The following is a 17,526-nucleotide window of genomic DNA, read 5'->3' as shown; positions in this document are numbered from 1 at the left end:
GTGTGACCGCAGTCTACGACGCTGGAGCGATATTCATATGACGCTGCGACGTCACGAATCGTGCCGTCGCAGCGATGGAAATTTCACTGTGTGACGGTACCCTTAGAGAGCGTTCACCCAGTCAATGCAGTTTTGGTCCAAACACGTGCAGTTTTTATTGCTTTCCACACCAAAACCACAAAATCATAAACATAAATCCCTAGAATTGTCTAGGCGCTAACTAAACAGAACAGACCCTGGCTACTCCGACACGGCTGAGCTAGTCCCAGCTCAGTCACACAAAGCAGCCATTGCCCATAGCAACCAGTGAAACTTGCGGTTCTCTGCACATGGCCTGCGCAGACTCTTCTCAGAGAGGGATTTCTGGCCTGTTTCTCTCTATAACTCCAAGACACATCCAGTCTGGTCAGCTTCCCTGAGCTGACCGACTAAGGTGAACAGCTAGCCTGGTTATTAAGTGGATCAGATTCGGGGTCCAAAATATATGAGCAACCAAAAGAGCCTGAGTGGGAAAGGTCGCTCTCACCCAGCCCTTGGTTAACTCGTCTAGCTAAGCAGTGTCTGTGGTGTTTGTGCACCGTCAATCGTCTTTTCCCTCTTTAGTCTCTGCCAGAGGTGGATTTAAAGCTGAATGGGTGAGGGCGTTTTGAACAATTTTGACTAGGCAGTGAAAGAACTGTTTTGGTATTCATTTTTGCAAAAAAAAAAGGGTTCTTTCTTTCATTGCATTTGAGCAAATTGCATTTGTGGAAGTTAAAGATGCTATTGACATGAAATTGTCACCAGATGTCGGGATCAACCCATCCAATCTACACGGGCAAACAAATCAAACCATAGATGTCCATAAATTAAGTTATGTGCAATAATTAGAGATGACGCAGGGAAAAAGTATTGAACACGCTTATTGAAATGTATCTAATACTTTGCAAAAAGCCTTTCTTGGTGATGACAGCTTCAAGACGCCTGTATGGAGAAATTAGTCATATGCATTGCTCTGGTGTGATTTTGTCCCATTCTTCCACACAAACACGCTCTTCAAATCCTGAAGGTTCCGTGGGCTCCTTCTATGAACTCGGAGTTCCTTCCATACATTTTCTATGAGATTCAGTTCAGATGATTGGCTAGGCCATTCTAGTAGCTTTATTTTATCTCTCTGAAACCAATTGAAAGTTTCCTTGGCTGGGCTTGGTATCATTGTCTGGCTGAAATGTCCACCCTCGTTTCATCTTCATCATCCTGGTAGATGGCAGATTTGTTTCAAGAATGTCTTGGTATATTTGCCCACGTCATCTTTCCTTCAATGATATGATGTTTGCCAGTGTCGTATGCTGAAAAACATCCCCACACCATGATGTTTCCACCTCCAAACTTCACTGTGGGCATAGTGATTTTGGCCTGACATGCAGTGCCTTTAGGCCTCCAACCATGGTGTGTATTACGGTATCCAAAGAGTTCAATTTTGCTCTCATCTAACCAGACTATACTCTCCCAGTATTTCACAAACATGTCTAAATGTTGTTGAGCAAGCTTTAAACGTGCTTGAACATGCTTTTTGTTCAGCAATGGAGTCTTGAGTGGTGAAAGTGCATACATAGTATGTGTCACATCACCACCAGAACCTGATCCTGTGACTTCTGCTTCTGTCGCCGCCGTATTCACTCTGTGGGTGGTGTTGGAGATATAGATATAAGAACCAGAAGCTCTGGACGGCGTGCTCTGTCCAGCCACTAAGAGCAGAGTGGCTGGGACCTGTAGTGCCATCCAGTTTGGCAGTATATGTGTGTGTGTGCTGTCTAGCTAAAGTTATCAGCTCCCTGCTTCAGCCAATTGGAGAGCATTACACTCTGCTAAGGCTTAAAATTTGTTGCTGGAAGCTTAGGCCTCTTTCACACTTCTGTTTTTTACAATCAGTCACAATCCGTCAAAATGTTGAAAAGACGGATCCTGTGCAGATTGTAAAAAACGGATGCACTGGAGCCGTTTTTTTGACGGTTCCAGTGCATCCTAGAAGGCTATGTGCACACGTTGTGTATGCGTCTTTTGCGCAGTTTTTCGCTGCGAAAACGCATACACAACACAACCCATGATAACAATAATAAATATAAAAAAAAAAAAAAAAATTGTGATATTCTTACCTTCCGGCGTCCCGCGCAGCCTTCCCGATGCTCCGTTCTCAGTGATGCATAGCGAGACAATGATCTGTGATGATGTAGAGGTCTTGCGAGACCGCTACGTCATTGGGTCATTTCGCTATGCATCACTGGGACCGTGGGAAGGCTGCGGGGGATGCCGGAAGGTAAGAATATCATGAGTTTTTATTTTTATTTTTTTAAACATTATATCTTTTTACTATTGATGCTAGATAGGCAGCATCAATAGTAAAAAGAGAGAGAGAGCGAGAGAGAATTTTCCTGACGGGAAATTCTTCCGCACATGCTCAGTTTGAAAAGATAGCATCCGTCGCTGGATTCCTGCTTTTCACAGTCAGCGACGGATCCGTCGCTGAGCGATTTTCCAACGAACAGAAAAAAACGTTCCTCTGTGCGTTGTCTCCGCCCAATGGACAGCAATTTCACGACGGATCCAATGCACGACGGATGAAACGTGTGGCCATCCACCACAATCTGTCGCTAATAAAAGTCTATGAGAAAAAAAACGGACCCAGCAGCACCATTTGCTGGATCCGTTTTTTTTTTCACAAAACGACGGATTGTGACGGAAAAAGAAAGACGGAAGTGTGAAAGAGGCCTTAGCGTTTCCCTAGCTAGGTGTGCATCTTCTACTCCTGTTTGATTTAGTGTATTCCTTCTGTTCTGACCCCGGCTTGTTTCTGACAAATTTTACGGAGCACAATTTTGTCCTGACGTGACTTCTCAGCTCTGACCCGGCTTGGCGACCATTTCTACATCTGGACTACAGCCCTTCCATGGTGGCATTCCAATGAGTCCTAATGTAAAACCAAAACAATGTACAGGGGTTAAAGGGTATTGGGATTTCACTGGAGTGGCTTGTGCCAAGTCTGTACGAGGCAGCTTTTTGAGACATTGGTATTACACTATGGAGGTTGAGAGAATTACTTATTCTTTTCTTTGAAAAAAAAAAATGTACCTGCTGATTCTAGGTCTTTATGTAGCTGTGTACATGCGGTCATTAACTCTTGGTCAGCTTTTCTATTACTTCTTTTCACTCCTGTCCAAAATCTTGTGGGGAGAACCAGGTCATGGCTGGTTATTGGTGAAATGATGTTCTTTCCACTTCTGGACTATGGCCCAAACAGTCCTCACTGAAACCTTCAGTAGTTTAGTAATTCCATGTTTTGCAACAATAAGGTTGCGAAGGTTTTGAGATAGCTCACTGGTTTTACACATCATGAGATGTCTCATGTATGGCACCTTGGTAACAAGACACCTTTTTAGAGGCCATCAGTTTCACCTCCTGATATTATTTTTCATTAAGTGGCAGGATTGCTTTCTAAGTACTATTAGATTTCAGCTGGTGTCATGACTTTCCATGGCTTTTGCACCTCTCTTTTTTCAGGTGTTCAATACTTTTTCCCTGTGTCATTTCTCATTATTACACGTAACCATAAATTAAGTTATCTATGGTTTTATTTATTTGCCTGTGTAAATTGGATGGCTTGTTACCGAAATCTGATAAGAATTTCATGTCAATAGTACCTTTAGAAATATATTTTCTTAGAAAATTAGTGAAATGTTTAATACTCATTTCACCGGCTGTATATTATATATTACATAGGCTGGTGTTCATAGAAGCATAGTCATGACAGGCACAGGGGTTTGTAGCTGACCCTGGCTGTCTTTACAACTCATCGGTGACCTGTGATCTTGTCAATGGATCTTTTACATTAAATGCCGCTGTCAGAGATTAACAGTGTCATTTAAGGGATTAACGGCAGCTGGCATAGCTCTCTGCTGAGCTACAATTTCCTCCATTCACAACTCATGCAGTATTCAGTGGTGAGAGGTGACAGGAGGTCCGGGCAGCATTGGTGAGCACAGATTGGGCAGCCTGACATTGTACTGATAATACCAGGCTACACGCCTGTTCTCATTGCTGAAGATAGCTTTGCTGTGACGTTTTGAGCAGGGTTGAGGCGGTAACTTCTTCCAGCAGTGAGGACAGGTGGGTAGCTGGGTATTAGTAATACATCAGGCTGCCAGAACTGTACTCACCATCGATGTCACTGCAGTATTCAGAGCACAGCAATAAATCCATCATGCTGCTGTGCTCTGCACACTGACTCAGCTCTGCCAGTGTAAAGCGTTATTCACATGTCTGTGATGTAGGAATGTCTGAATGAGGCTTCTCTACAAAACTGCACCAGGCCCCGGCACCAGCCCTTCATCCAGCGCGGAGTACGTCACTAAACAAAATCACTGCCACAGCCCTGGTGCCCAGACCTGCGCTCACGGATTATTACTGTGCTCCGAGCACAGCAACTGCAATGACTTTGATGGCTCTGGCCAGATCACAGTCATTTCCTGCTGAATTGTGCATGTGATATAGTCTGTGCATCTAATCCCATTGTGTGATGCAGTCCATGCATCTAATCCAATCATGTGAGACACAATCTGTTCATCTAATCCTATTGTGTGTAATGCTGTCCATGTATTTAATGCTATCATGTGTAGTATATTTCTGCAGAGCTGTTCTTCTAACCTTGTCACGTGTGCTATTGACCAAGGACAAAAAGAATCTTATATTGGCTTTAGGTTAGTGCAAAGAAGAGGACAGCAAGCTGAAGCTCTAAACGCCCTTGTGTAGCTTTACACACAGCCCGGCTGCCAGAACATGATTCCCCAGAGCTTGGGAGCCCCAGATTGCTCATTTAATTGGTCATGCTGGTCTTCATAAGGGGTGTGCTGGGGTCAGATGCTCCTAATTCATGACGAGGTGCATGCTTCTGCCTGAATCTAGAGCGACTGACGACTGGTGTGAGCCTCCATGCGCTACGCCAAAAATCTCACTTCAGTCAGGTACTGGAGTACAGAAGGCCACAGCTCGTCAGGAATTAGATTGTTTGCCCCCCCGCACAGACCAATGGAATAAAGCGGGGGTCTCATGTCCACATAGACCCCATATGTTTATCTGTGCTAAATTGTATTGGTGAAGAAAGGGTTAATTTGTTGTGCTATCTATGTAAAGCAGCTTAAACCAGTTTTTGCTGGTTTTTGCGCGCTCAGAATTTTACAAAAGCTGATTGGCCAGCTGCCTGTTTGGCTGTTTGGCTGTCTTTATTTGTTTATATAAAGCTGGGTTCCTGTCAGCGCCTGTCAATGCGCTGGCGCTCGAAGAAAAGAAGAGGACTTACGTGGCAATGGAGCAGCTTGTCCAGGAACTCGTAGCCAGAGCCGGCGGAGAAGATGGAATGGACTGGCTAAGGAGCTGCCTGGCGTCAAGACCTCCAGCGGCAGCCTCCGATGCCTTTCCTCTTCCCCCTGAAGTCCCGGCGCCGTCTTCGGGTCAAGCCCCTGCACCGCAGAATGCCGAAGTCTCCGGGCCCAGAGCCAGAAGAAAGTTTTCTCCCCGCCTGCCTCACCTCCTGCGTCCCAGGGCGGCTCCTCTGAGGTGAGCGGGAAGTCACGCCGCCGCCAGGCATCGAGGTCTCGCAGCCCATCGCGAGACTTCGGCGGCCATCTTTCTAAGAAGAATACAGTGTCTTCAGGAGCCGCCGGCAGGGCCAGCAGGGGCGCCGGCCGTAAAAGCGCCATGGTGCCCTCCACCTCTGGCTGCCGGGCGGCTTCACTGCCGGCTGTCAGGGGAATGAGCCCCGCTGTGAACTCCAGGGAGCAGTCGTCGGACGAGGAAGTGACTCTACAATCAAGTGGCCCTGAGCAGCTGCGCTCGCCCTACCCTGAGGGCTGGAGTGCAAGCGCTGCTGAAGAAAGAAGACATCAAAACAGATCAGCAAGGGGTGAGACTTCATATTTCCCTATGTCTGTCCCTCACACTGAATTAAAAAACCTGATTAAATCTGTATTATCTGAGGCCCTGGGTGAGGTTTCAGTACGCCCTCAAGCAGCAGCTTCTAATGCTTCTTTTTGCATTGAAGCTCCTGCACAGAATGCTCCCCCATTAAATCCCTTTAAGGAGGCCTTAACTTGTGAGCTCTCTCCCCTTGGCTTCCATTTAAGCCCCTCGGTTAAGGAGCTTATCTGGAACAACCAGTATATTGATATATTTTCACTACTCCCCCGCAGAGATCACCCACCTAGACCTGATAAAAAAGATAATAAGCCCGATTCAGAGGAGGCAAAACGTAATGCTAGATCCTTTCATAATTGGATCCAAGCATTTGCTATTTATGCTGCAGTCTTGGGAGAAAAATCTCCTAACCTGTGCAGCAGTCTATTTCAACATTTAGATATCATTCTGGAGGCATATAGGAACTTTGGTGGCTCTGTGTGGTTAACCTACGATGAGGCATTTAGGCACAAGTTGTCTGTTCATCCTGAACTAAAATGGGGTTTCAAAGATATTGGCATTTGGATTAACCTCATGCTTCCGGTTAGGAATGCTGTGAATAAGCAGCCTGGTAGTATGGTTTCCAAGAAAGGCGTTTGTTTCGCTTACAACGAGTTTTTTTGTAAGTGGAGCAATAGCTGTCGCTTCAGACATGAGTGTTCATTCTGTGGTAACCCCCATCCAATGGCGAAGTGCTTTAAGAAGCAAGCCGTGCAACAATCATCCTCTAAGGATGCAGTTTCAAAAGGCCCCATCACCGGTGAAGCTGGAAAGAATGTCCAGCTGGTTAAGCAGGTATCCAGACAGGCGGATCAGTAAGCTTCTATATGATGGTTTTTCCGTAGGTTTTCACGTTCCAGTATTTAAAGGGAATGGCTGCGTTATGGTTAATAATTTACCTTCCCTTTCAAATTTTCCAGAGGTTGCCAGGGATAAAATTTTTCATGAGCTTGAATTAGGCAGGATTGCGGGCCCATTTTTGTCACCTCCATTCACAAATTTCCGTATATCCCCCTTGGGCATAGTTCCTAAGAAGGAGCCTGGCTCCTTTAGAATGATTCATCATTTATCCTATCCTCAAGGCCGATCATTGAATGATGAGGTTGACAAGAGCTTATGTTCCATCACCTATTCCTCTTTTGACGGTGCCCTGGACATGTTGAAAAAATTCGGCCCTAATGCCTTACTGGCTAAATCTGATATAAAATCGGCCTTCAGACTTCTTCCTGTGCATCCAGAAGGTTTTAACTCTCTTGGTTTTCAATTTGAAGGGTTTTTCTGTTTTGATAAATGCCTGCCAATGGGTTTTTCCCTATCTTGCTTCTATTTTGAGAATTTTTCCCGTTTTCTACATTGGGTTTTGGAGGATAGTCAGGTTGAAGCAGGCGTTTTGCACTACCTGGATGACTTTTTATTTATTGGTCCCCCTCAATCTTCTTCGTGCATGAAAACGCTGGATACATTTTTGCAAATCTGTTCTCATTTTGGCATTCCCATTGCCCATGAAAAAACAGTAGGCCCATTGTGCCGTATTGAATTTCTGGGCATTACAATTGATTCTGGCAGAATGGAAACTATTCTTCCCCAGGATAAAATCGATCGGCTGCGGAGTTCCCTCCTTAGCCTTATGTCCAAGAGCAAGGTTACACTTAAGGAACTTCAGTCACTACTTGGCCTTTTAAACTTTGCCTTGAGGGTGGTACCTATCGGCAGGGTTTTTTCTAGGAGTCTATATGAGGCCACTAAAGGCTTGTCATCTCTTAATTCGCACGTCCGGCTTAGCTCTGGTCTGAAGGAAGATGCCAAAATTTGGCAGTCATTTTTATCAGATTTTAACGGAAGATCAGTGATCCAGTCCCCTTTCGTTGAAGCGGATTCTTTGCCTTTCGTTTTTTCTACTGATAGCACATTAGGTATAGCTATTCTGTTTCGATCGCATTGGGTGTCTTTACCATGGCCTAATGCATGGGTATCAAAGAGAGTCAATGAGAACCTATTAGTTAGGGAACTTTTTTCCCTTTATCTAGGTATCCTTTTGTGGGGCTTCCACTTAAAGGATTCTAGAATACTGCTATCATCTTTGACCCAGCCAGTGGTTTTTTCCATCAATACCCTGTCCTCTAAGCAGCTGCACTAAGCAAAAATTTTGAGACAATTAGTTTTAGAATGCCTGAAATCCAATATCTGGTTGAAAGCAAATTTGGGCCTTAGTAAAAATAGTTATTTGACTGATTTCATTCTGCATGGTCAGTGGCTCCAATTTTACCAACAGGTGCCACTCGCAGACAGAGAACCAACCTACTGCCCTCGTTCGGTCTGGGAGACGATTTCAATATGATTCCTCATTTTATCCAGAACTCCCTGTCTAAAAGATCATGGGCTGATTACTCGCGTGGATGAAGTGGATCGAATTTTCCGGGCGTTACGGTTTAGAAGCAACCTGTCCTACCCCTTTTGTGGCTTTGAAGTTTGCAGAATCGCTGGTTGCGAAGGGTGTTTCTTACTCCGCAATAGCCAAGTGCTTTGCGGGAGTTTCTTTCTTTTTAAAATTAAACGGCTACACGGCCTTAACGGAATATTTCTTGGTTAAACAGTTTTTGAAAGGCCTAAAGAGGAAAACGTTTTGTCCAGATTCCAGACGCCCAATTTCAATTAATTTACTAAAACAAATATGTTCAGCCTTATTACACGTATGTTTAACCCCTTCACCCCGAAGCCTGTTTTCACCTAAGTGACAGGGCCAATTTTTAGAATTCTGACCACTGTCACTTTATGAGGTCATAACTCTAAAACGCTTCAACGGATCCTTGTGATTCTGACATTGTTATCTCGTGACATATTGTACTTCATGATAGTGGTAAAACTTCTTCGATATGACTTTCATTTATTTGTGAAAAACACAAAAATTGGTCAAAAATTATGAAAATTTAGCAATTTTCAAACTTTTAGTTTTTATGCCCTTAAATTAGAGAGTTATATCTCATAATATAGTTAATAAACAACATTTCCCACATGTCTGCTTTACATCAGCACAATTTTGGAAACATAATTTTTTTTTGTTAGGGAGTTATAAGGGTTAAAAGTTGACCAGCGATTTCTCATTTTTGCAACAAAATTTGCAAAACCATTTTTTTTATGGACCACCTCACACTTAAAGTGACTTTGAGGGGTCTATATGACAGAAAATGCCCAAAAGTGACACCATTCTAAAAACTGCACCCCTCAAGGTACTCAAAACCACATTCAAAAAGTTTATTAACCCTTCAGGTGCTTCACAGGAATTTTTGGAATGTTTAAAAAAAATTGAACATTTAACTTTTTTTTCACAAAATTTTTACTTCAGATCCAATTTGTTTTATTTTACCAAGGGTAACAGGAGAAATTGGACCAAAAAAGTCGTTGTACAATTTGTCCTGAGTACGCCGATACCCCACATGTTGGGGTAAACCATTGATTGGGCACATGGCAGAGCTCGGAAGGGAAGGAGCGCCATTTGACTTTTCAATGCAAGATTTGCTGGAATTGAGATCGGAACCCATGTCGCGATTGGAGAGCCCCTGACGTGCCTAAACAGTGGAAACCCCCACAAGTGACACCATTTTGGAAAGTAGACCCTCTAAGGAACTAATCTAGATGTGTGGTGAGCACTTTGAACCCCCAATTGTTTCACTAAAGTTTAGAATGTAGCGCTGTGAAAGCTAAAAAATCATTTTTTCTTTCCACAAAATGATGTTTTAGCCCGCAATTTTTTTTTCCCCAAGGGTAACAGGAGAAATTGGACCACAAAAGTTATTGTCCAATTTGTCCTGAGTACACTGATACACCATACATTGGGGGGGAACCACTGTTTGGGCGCACGGCAGAGCTCGGAAGGGAAGGAGCGCCGTTTGAATTGCAGACTTAGATGGATTGGTCTGCAGGTGTCATGTTGCATTTGCAGAGCCCCTGATGTACCTAAACAGTAGAAACCCCCCACAAGTGACCCCATATTGGAAACTAGACCCCCCAGGGAACTTATCTAGATGTGTTGTGAGAACTTTGAACCAACAAGTGTTTAAATACAGTTTATCACGCAGAGCCGTGAAAATAATTTTTTTTTTTTTTTCCACGAAACTTATATTTTAGCCCTCACGTTTTTATTTTCCCAAGGGTAACAGGACAAATTGGACCCCAAAAGTTGTTGTCCAACTTGTCCTGAGAACGCTGATACCCCATATGTATCACAGGAGAACTTGGAAGGGAAGGAGCACTGTTTTAGTTTTTCAAAGCAGAATTGGCTGGAATTGAGATCAGATGCCATGTCACGTTTGGAGAGCCCCTGATGTGCCTAAACAGTGAAAACTCCCCAATTCTAACTGAAACCCTAACCCCAACCCCAGCCCTAACCCCAACCCCTAACCCTAGCGCTACTTTCACACTAGCGTTTTTTTGCATTTGTCGCAATGCGTCGTTTTGGCGAAAAAACGCATCCTGCAAAGTCATCTGCAGGATGCCTTTTTTCCCCATAGACTAACATTAGCGACGCATTGCGACGTATTGACACACGTCGCAACCGTCGTGCGACGGTTGCGTCGTGTTGTGGCGGACCGCCGGCAGCAAAAAACGTTACATGTAACTTTTTTTGTGCCGACGGTCCACCATTTCCGACCGCGCATGCGCGGCTGGAACTCCGCCCCCACCTCCCCGCACCTCACAATGGGGCAGCGGATGCGTGGAAAAACAGCATCCGCTGGCCCCGTTGTGCGGCGCTTGCACAGTATGCGTCGGTACGTCGGGCCGACGCAGCGCGACGGCCCCGTACCGACGCTAGTGTGAAAGTAGCCTAACGGGAAAATGGAAATAAATATATTTTTTAAAATTTTATTATTTTTCCCTAACTAAGGGGGTGATGAAGGGGGATTTGATTTACTTTTATAGCGTTTTTTGGGCGGATTTTTATGGTTGGCAGCCATCACACACTAAAAGATGCTTTTTATTGCAAAAAATAGTTTTTGCATCACCACATTTTGAGAGCTATAATTTATCCATATTTTGGCCCACAGAGTCATGTGAGATCTTGTTTTTTGCGGGACGAGTTGACGTTTTTATTGGTACCATTTTCAGGCACATGACATTTTTTGATCGCTTTTTATTCTGATTTTTTGGAGGCGGAATGAACAAAAACCAGCAATTCCTGAAATTCTTTTAGGGGGGGCGTTTATACCATTCCACGTGTGGTAAAATTGATAAAGCAGTTTTATTCTTCGGGTCAGTACGATTACAGCGATACCTCATTTATGTAATTTTTTTATGTTTTGGGGCTTTTACACAATAAAAACTACTTTTTATAAAAAAATAATTGTTTTTGCATCGCTTTATTCTGAGGACTAACTTTTTTACTTTTCTGCTGATGATGCTGTATGGCGACTTTTTTTTTGCGGGACAAGATGACGTTTTCAGCGGTACCATGGTTATTTATATCCGTCTTTTTGATCGCGTGTTATTCCACTTTTTGTTTGGCGGTATGAGAGTAAAGCGTTGTTTTTTGCCTCGTTTTTTTTTTTATTTTTTTTATTTTTTACGGTGTTTACTGAAGGGGTTAACTAGTGATATAGTTTTATAGGTGGGGTCGTTACGGACGCGGCGATACTAAATATGTGTACTTTTATTGTGTGATTTTTTTTTTATTTAGATAAAGAAATGTATTTATGGGAATATATATATATATTTTTTTTCTTTATTTAGGATTTTTTTTTCTTTTTTTTTTTTTTACTTTTTTACTTTGTCCCAGGGGGGGACATCACAGATCGGTGATCTGACAGTGTGCACAGCACTCTGTCAGATCACCGATCTCACACACAAGAGCAGAGGCTTGCCGGTGCCTGCTCTCAGCAGCTCTTGCAGGCGCCGGCAAGCCAGGTCAGTAAATGACCCGGAAGGAGTCCCGCGGCCATCTTGGATCCGGGGACTCCTTCCAGGTCACCGGAGCAGCGCGATCTCATCGCGTTGCCCCGATGGGAGAGTGCAGGGAGCCCCCGTCCCTGCGCGATCCCCCTCTATGCCGCTGTCACTATTGACAGCGGCATCAGAGGGGTTAAATGCCCGCGATCGGCGATAGCGCCGATCGTGGGCATTGCTGCGGGGTGTCAGCTGTCATATACAGCTGACACCCGCACCCGATCACCGCGGCGCTCAGCGCGAGACCGCGGTGATCGATGCGCCGTACTAGTACTGCGGCTGGCACTAATGCAGTGTCGGCAGCGCCGTACTAGTACGGCGCATGGCACGAAGGGGGTTAAATTCGAACAAGGCCTTATTGTTTTCTTCTGTATTTTCTGTTACCTTTTTTTGGGCATTGAGGGTCGGCGAGGTGGTTTCTGCTAGAAAATCGGAGCCCTCCGGGCTCATGTTGTCAGACATTCGGATTTTTGAATCATTTGTTTTGATTTTCATAAGAAAATCAAAAACGGACCAACTGGGTAGAGGTTCTGAGCTTAGATTGAATTTGTTTTCTGATCCTTCAATATGCCCTGTTCATACCCTTTCAAAATGGTTTAGCGTAAGGCCTGGCCCTCTATTCTTGCATAAAGACGAATCCCCTGTTACTATCTTTCAGTTTAACTTCATACTAAAGAAATGTTTGAATTTTATTGCAAAAGATCCCCTTAAGATCACGTCACATTCATTCAGTATTGGCGCAGCCACTGAAGCCGCTAGGGCTGGTCTATCGGATGATAAAATTAAGAAAATAGGTAGATGGGATTCTAAACATTTCAAGCTCTACGTCCGCCACGAACTGTATGATGACTAATTCTCATTTTCTCGTAGGTCCAACAGTTGTATGGATCGTTGGTCACTCATTTGTTTTCTGGGCGCAGAAGAGGGCCAAGTTACGTTCATATTCGGAGAATCTGTCTTTTCCTCCCTCTGACACCCAGGTTTTTTGGCATAGCGTACGTGGTATGCGTTGGATGTCCTTGATGTGCGAATTACAAAATTGTATGTTGAAATTTCCTTTTCCCGACTTGATAATTTTACACGTCGGGGGTAATGATCTGGGGAAATCCAACACTTTGAACTTATTGGCTGCTATGCGGTCCGATCTCAATTTTATAAAGCAGAGCTTCCCATCTTCATGTGTTGTTTTTTCCGAGATCATTCCTAGGCTGTTATGGCATCAAGATCGGCTTTGTTTTTTGGACAAAATTCGGAAAGAGTAAATCTTTCTATGGAGAAATTTTTACCCCTTATTAAGGGTTTTTCCTTTAGGCATATTGATCTCGAAGGATTTTTACCTGGAATGTTTAGGCAAGACCTAGTGCATTTATCCGAGATCGGCCTAGATATTTTTAATCTGAACATGGGAAATATAATTGAAACTTGGCTGTGTGGTTTGGGGGGGGGGGGGGGCTCGTCTCTTTGAGCCTTGGCCTTGTGGGTAAAAATCACCCTACTATGGGTGGATTTGGCTACTGGATGATTTTAATATGGAGTTTTAACTTATTACGTTTATTTATTGGTATTTATTGAAGCTGTTTGTAACCAAAATAAAACCACACGGCCAATTTTATTCCAACAAAGATAGGTGTCTTGTCATTTATTTATGAATGGGTCTTATGGGGACATGGCTATGGCATCCCTTCCCCTCGTCGTGCCCGTTCCCCCAATTTTGTCAGGGCTGGGAGAAACCAGGGTGGAAACACCAAAAGTCACAGAATTTAGGTGCAACTCTGAGCTGTTCCTACATTTTGTGACCTTTTAAAGCTTTTACACCAGAATTCTGATGTGACAGCTTTGATGAACCAATGTCTGTAATCTCTAGGTCTATGCTCCTCTTCACCTATAATAACAGCAAAGGTCACTGGATAAATATAAAAGGGACTGGTCCCACCATGCTTAGATTGCAGGATTTACTTCACGTGTTCACGCCTCACTAACCAAACATTTCATTCATTTAACACTTAACTAACAAGATGTGACAGAGCTGAACATATATTAACACTGGGTGTGAGAAGAAAAATGCAGTCATATCTGAGTGCAACTAAAATTCAGGTCACTAATTCCAGTAAATGTGCTCTGAAGAATGACACCAGAAGGTCACTGTCCATACTCACTCAATAGATACGACAACTGCATTCACATCTTCGGAAATTTTTCGGCACAGGCTGTCATAGGACCTCATTCCTAAAACGAGCATGATAAGGAATGCAATCAGTAAAGGGAGGGGAACAAAGTGTGCTAGGTAATGCTGAGCCCTGCTCAAATGAGGAGCATACTTTCCATAAGAAATCCTCTTACAGACTGTAATACACTGTGCCAGGAAAAGGCAATCATCATCAAGATCAACTTCTCCAACCCATTTATATAAGTATTTAAGTAAATGAAAGATAAACACATTGGCGCCGTTATATTCACTATCTGCTGCCAGAATCCAAAAAAAGCCCCCATTTTAGCAATATGCAAATTAAGCATTAAAGTGAACCTGTCACCAATTTTGGACGATATGAGATACAGCCATCACCTTTAGGGGCTCATATACAGCATTCTATAATGCTGTATAATGGCCTCAACCCGACTTGTAAGAGAAGAAAAATACATTTTATTATACTCACCTGGGGGGCGGTTCGGTCTGATGGGTGTCGCTCTTCTTGGTCCGGCGCCTTTCATCTTCTTACGATCCCTGTCCTCCTGCTTGATTCGTGTGGATGACACATCCCTTCGTCATCCACACAGTCTTCTCAGCACAGTGCTCCTGCGCATGCGTACTTCTATGTCCTGTCGAGGGCAGAGCAAAGTACAGCAGTGCGCATGCGCCAGGGCTCTTTGGCCTTTCCAGGCACCTGCGCACTGCAGTACTTTGCAGTATGCCTGTGCAGGAGCGAGGTGCCGAGGAGACACGTCATCCACACAAAGCAAGCAGGAGGGCGGCATTGCAAGAAGAAGGGAGGCGCTGGACCAAGACCACCAATGCCCATTGGACCGAACCGCCCCGCAGGGGAGTATAATAAAAGTTATTTTTCCTATCTTACAGGTCGGGTTGGGGGCAGATATACAGCATTATAGAATACTGTATATCAGGCCTGAAAGGTGATGGCCGTATCTCTTATCTCGTATCGGCCAAACCTCTTGACAGGTTCCCTTTAAGTGATTTTTCCCCACAGAGAGCACTAAATAAACTCTGCTTCCTGAGATAATTTCTATCCTTAGCGCCTCTATTTCTCTGTTGAGCGTTAGATCAATGTGTCTGATGTCAGGCATCAGCCAGGATTCTAACTCCTGCGTAGTTCACCGGTCTCCTCACTTCTGTGCAATAATGTGCCCTGCCAAGTGCACTGGCTTCTGTATTCCACTCAACATGCACAGACCAAGCACGCTGTATGCATCCTCCTTGCTCTTCTTCAGGGTCTACAGAGTGTCTGGGCAGTGCATGCCAGTGCACTCATCAGGGCACCATAGTGCAGAGAAGAGAGGAGAGAAGTAATCTACACAGGCGCTAGATTTTATCGAGCTATTACTCAAAGGGAGAGGGTGCACAAAGGGTGAAAATAAAATAAAAAAACTCTTCCTCCTGAGGTTAAGTGCTATGGGTGTGAAAGCATTTAAGGCCTCATAAGCATACAAAAATGTTGTATTCTCCCAATTTGGGCAATGTATAGCAGATTTAAAAAGGTACCAATGAGTTTAGCCTTTACTGATCTACATGCCCACATAAACCATTTAGGTGGGGGTGGTCATACTGATTCCTTGTAAAGAAGAAAATAAATACAAATTTTTATATCAGAAGCAAGTATATGACCACTTGGAAATTACTTTTTGGATGTTATCGTATATATGGCAGCTGCACCTTTAAAGAGAGAGTCTATCAGCACAAAATAACTGTTCAAACCAAGCACAGATGCAAGCAATTCAATGCCCCTTTACACCTACTTGTTTCCCAGCTCTCTCTTCTTCCCTGTAAAGCCTAAACTGTCAATCAAGGAAAAGGAGAGGGGAGGTAGACAGAAATTAAGTAGGAGGGAAGATGCACTGAACTACTTGGGAGTGCGTGTCACGAGTTTACAGAGACAGAGAGGGGCCAAAAGACCACGGGGTTTGATTTCACATACTCCTGCACTGATTAGTAGAACTTCTTCATATTAAACAGTTCAGGTTCCTGCTATGAGTGCAGGAGTTTATCTGTTCAGTTGAGAGCTCCTAGATTTCCTGCTTTGATGGTCTCAGCTGCTCAGTGTTGGCCACTCTCCTCTGCTATATATACTGGCCTCTGGCAATCAGGGATTACTAGTGTTAGTTTCATACTGCCTGGTTCTGGAGTTGATTGTTTGAGGAGGTGGTTGGAATGTTGTTCAGACGACTGTTGCTTGGTGATTTGTCTGTGTGCATATCTTCATCCTCATCTATGTGTTTTTTTTCTCCCTTTATTTCCCGATTTTCCACTCTGTTGTTTGTGAGTGCTTATTTGTGTGATTTGCATTTTCATTTATCCCTGTATGTCTTGTTAGTATAGTTTGCGCATTCTCATACACTACAACTCCCCACTTCCATGGGTGGGAAAGGGGACAGATAAGCGCTGATTTAGGAGCTCAGCAAAACATGTGGGACCAATGTCGTCACCTTCAGAAAATATCAAGGAAGCAGGCATAGCTAGTACGCCCCTAGCTTTAGGGATAGGGAAGGAGCCCCTAGTCCCAGGAGATCCTGTAACAATGTCATGACAGCCTGTGCTTAGTTTGATCAGTCATTCTGTGCTGATAGACTCCCTCTAAAGAGAGTCTGTCAGCACAAAATGACTGTTCAAACTAATTACATTGACATCTCTGGCTTTATACAGAGCCAGAGAAGGGCAGAGATACAGTCCTGCTCATAGTTATTGGCACCCATGAAGTTTAAGTATGTGGAATATCTCCTGAAAAAAAAAAAAAAGAATCAAGTTAAACAGTTTTTTTTGTATAAAGCACTCGTGTTAAATATAAAAAAGGAAATGAAAAACAATCATTTAAAATTCAAAACAATGGAAGGGAAAATTAGAAAAACATAAAGCTTTCTTTGACACTGGTATTGGCACCCTTCACATTAAATTAGTATGGAAACACATTTTGACTCGCCTGCGGTAAATCACAAATGGGAATCATCCGTTATTAATTATCGGTGCCTATGTGACATGAATTAGCCAATGAATGATTACTTCATTGTTTCAAACAGCCACATGGTAGGTGGGGTTCCTTTGTCACAATTGTGAAGACAAAGAAGCTGTCTGAGGAGATCAGAACTGCTATTATTAGCAAAAACAAAGACTTCCAAAGAGTATAAGAGCATTATGCCATCTCCAAAGACCTTGGTATCTCAGTTTCAACAGTGCGCAATGTAAAGATGTTTGTCAAGCATGGTACTGTCAAAAACTTCCCTAGACGTGGGGGAAAGAGGAAAATTGACAAAAGATGTCTTCGAAGGTTGGTGCGAATGGTGGAAAAAACACCACGTTAAACATCCAAAGACCTGAAGACCAACCTGGAACAGTTTTGGGTCATAGTTTCAACAAAGTATCGTACACCACACACTAAA

General features: G+C 43.6%; 1 protein-coding gene across 1 annotated transcript in view; it reads right to left on the bottom strand.

Moving 5' to 3' along the window:
- The window catches only part of NCEH1 (neutral cholesterol ester hydrolase 1), a 58,159-nt gene that overhangs the window by 9,206 nt on the left and 31,427 nt on the right, over window positions 1–17,526 (bottom strand). The window contains exon 3 of the mRNA XM_077290523.1: window positions 14,079–14,148. Coding sequence (XP_077146638.1) covers window positions 14,079–14,148 — 70 coding nt within the window. The remainder of the gene's footprint in view (window positions 1–14,078; window positions 14,149–17,526) is intronic.

Source organism: Ranitomeya variabilis, chromosome 2 (assembly GCF_051348905.1).
Source record: "Ranitomeya variabilis isolate aRanVar5 chromosome 2, aRanVar5.hap1, whole genome shotgun sequence".
NCBI lineage: Eukaryota > Metazoa > Chordata > Amphibia > Anura > Dendrobatidae > Ranitomeya > Ranitomeya variabilis.
This window is presented reverse-complemented; position numbering and strand designations above follow the sequence as displayed.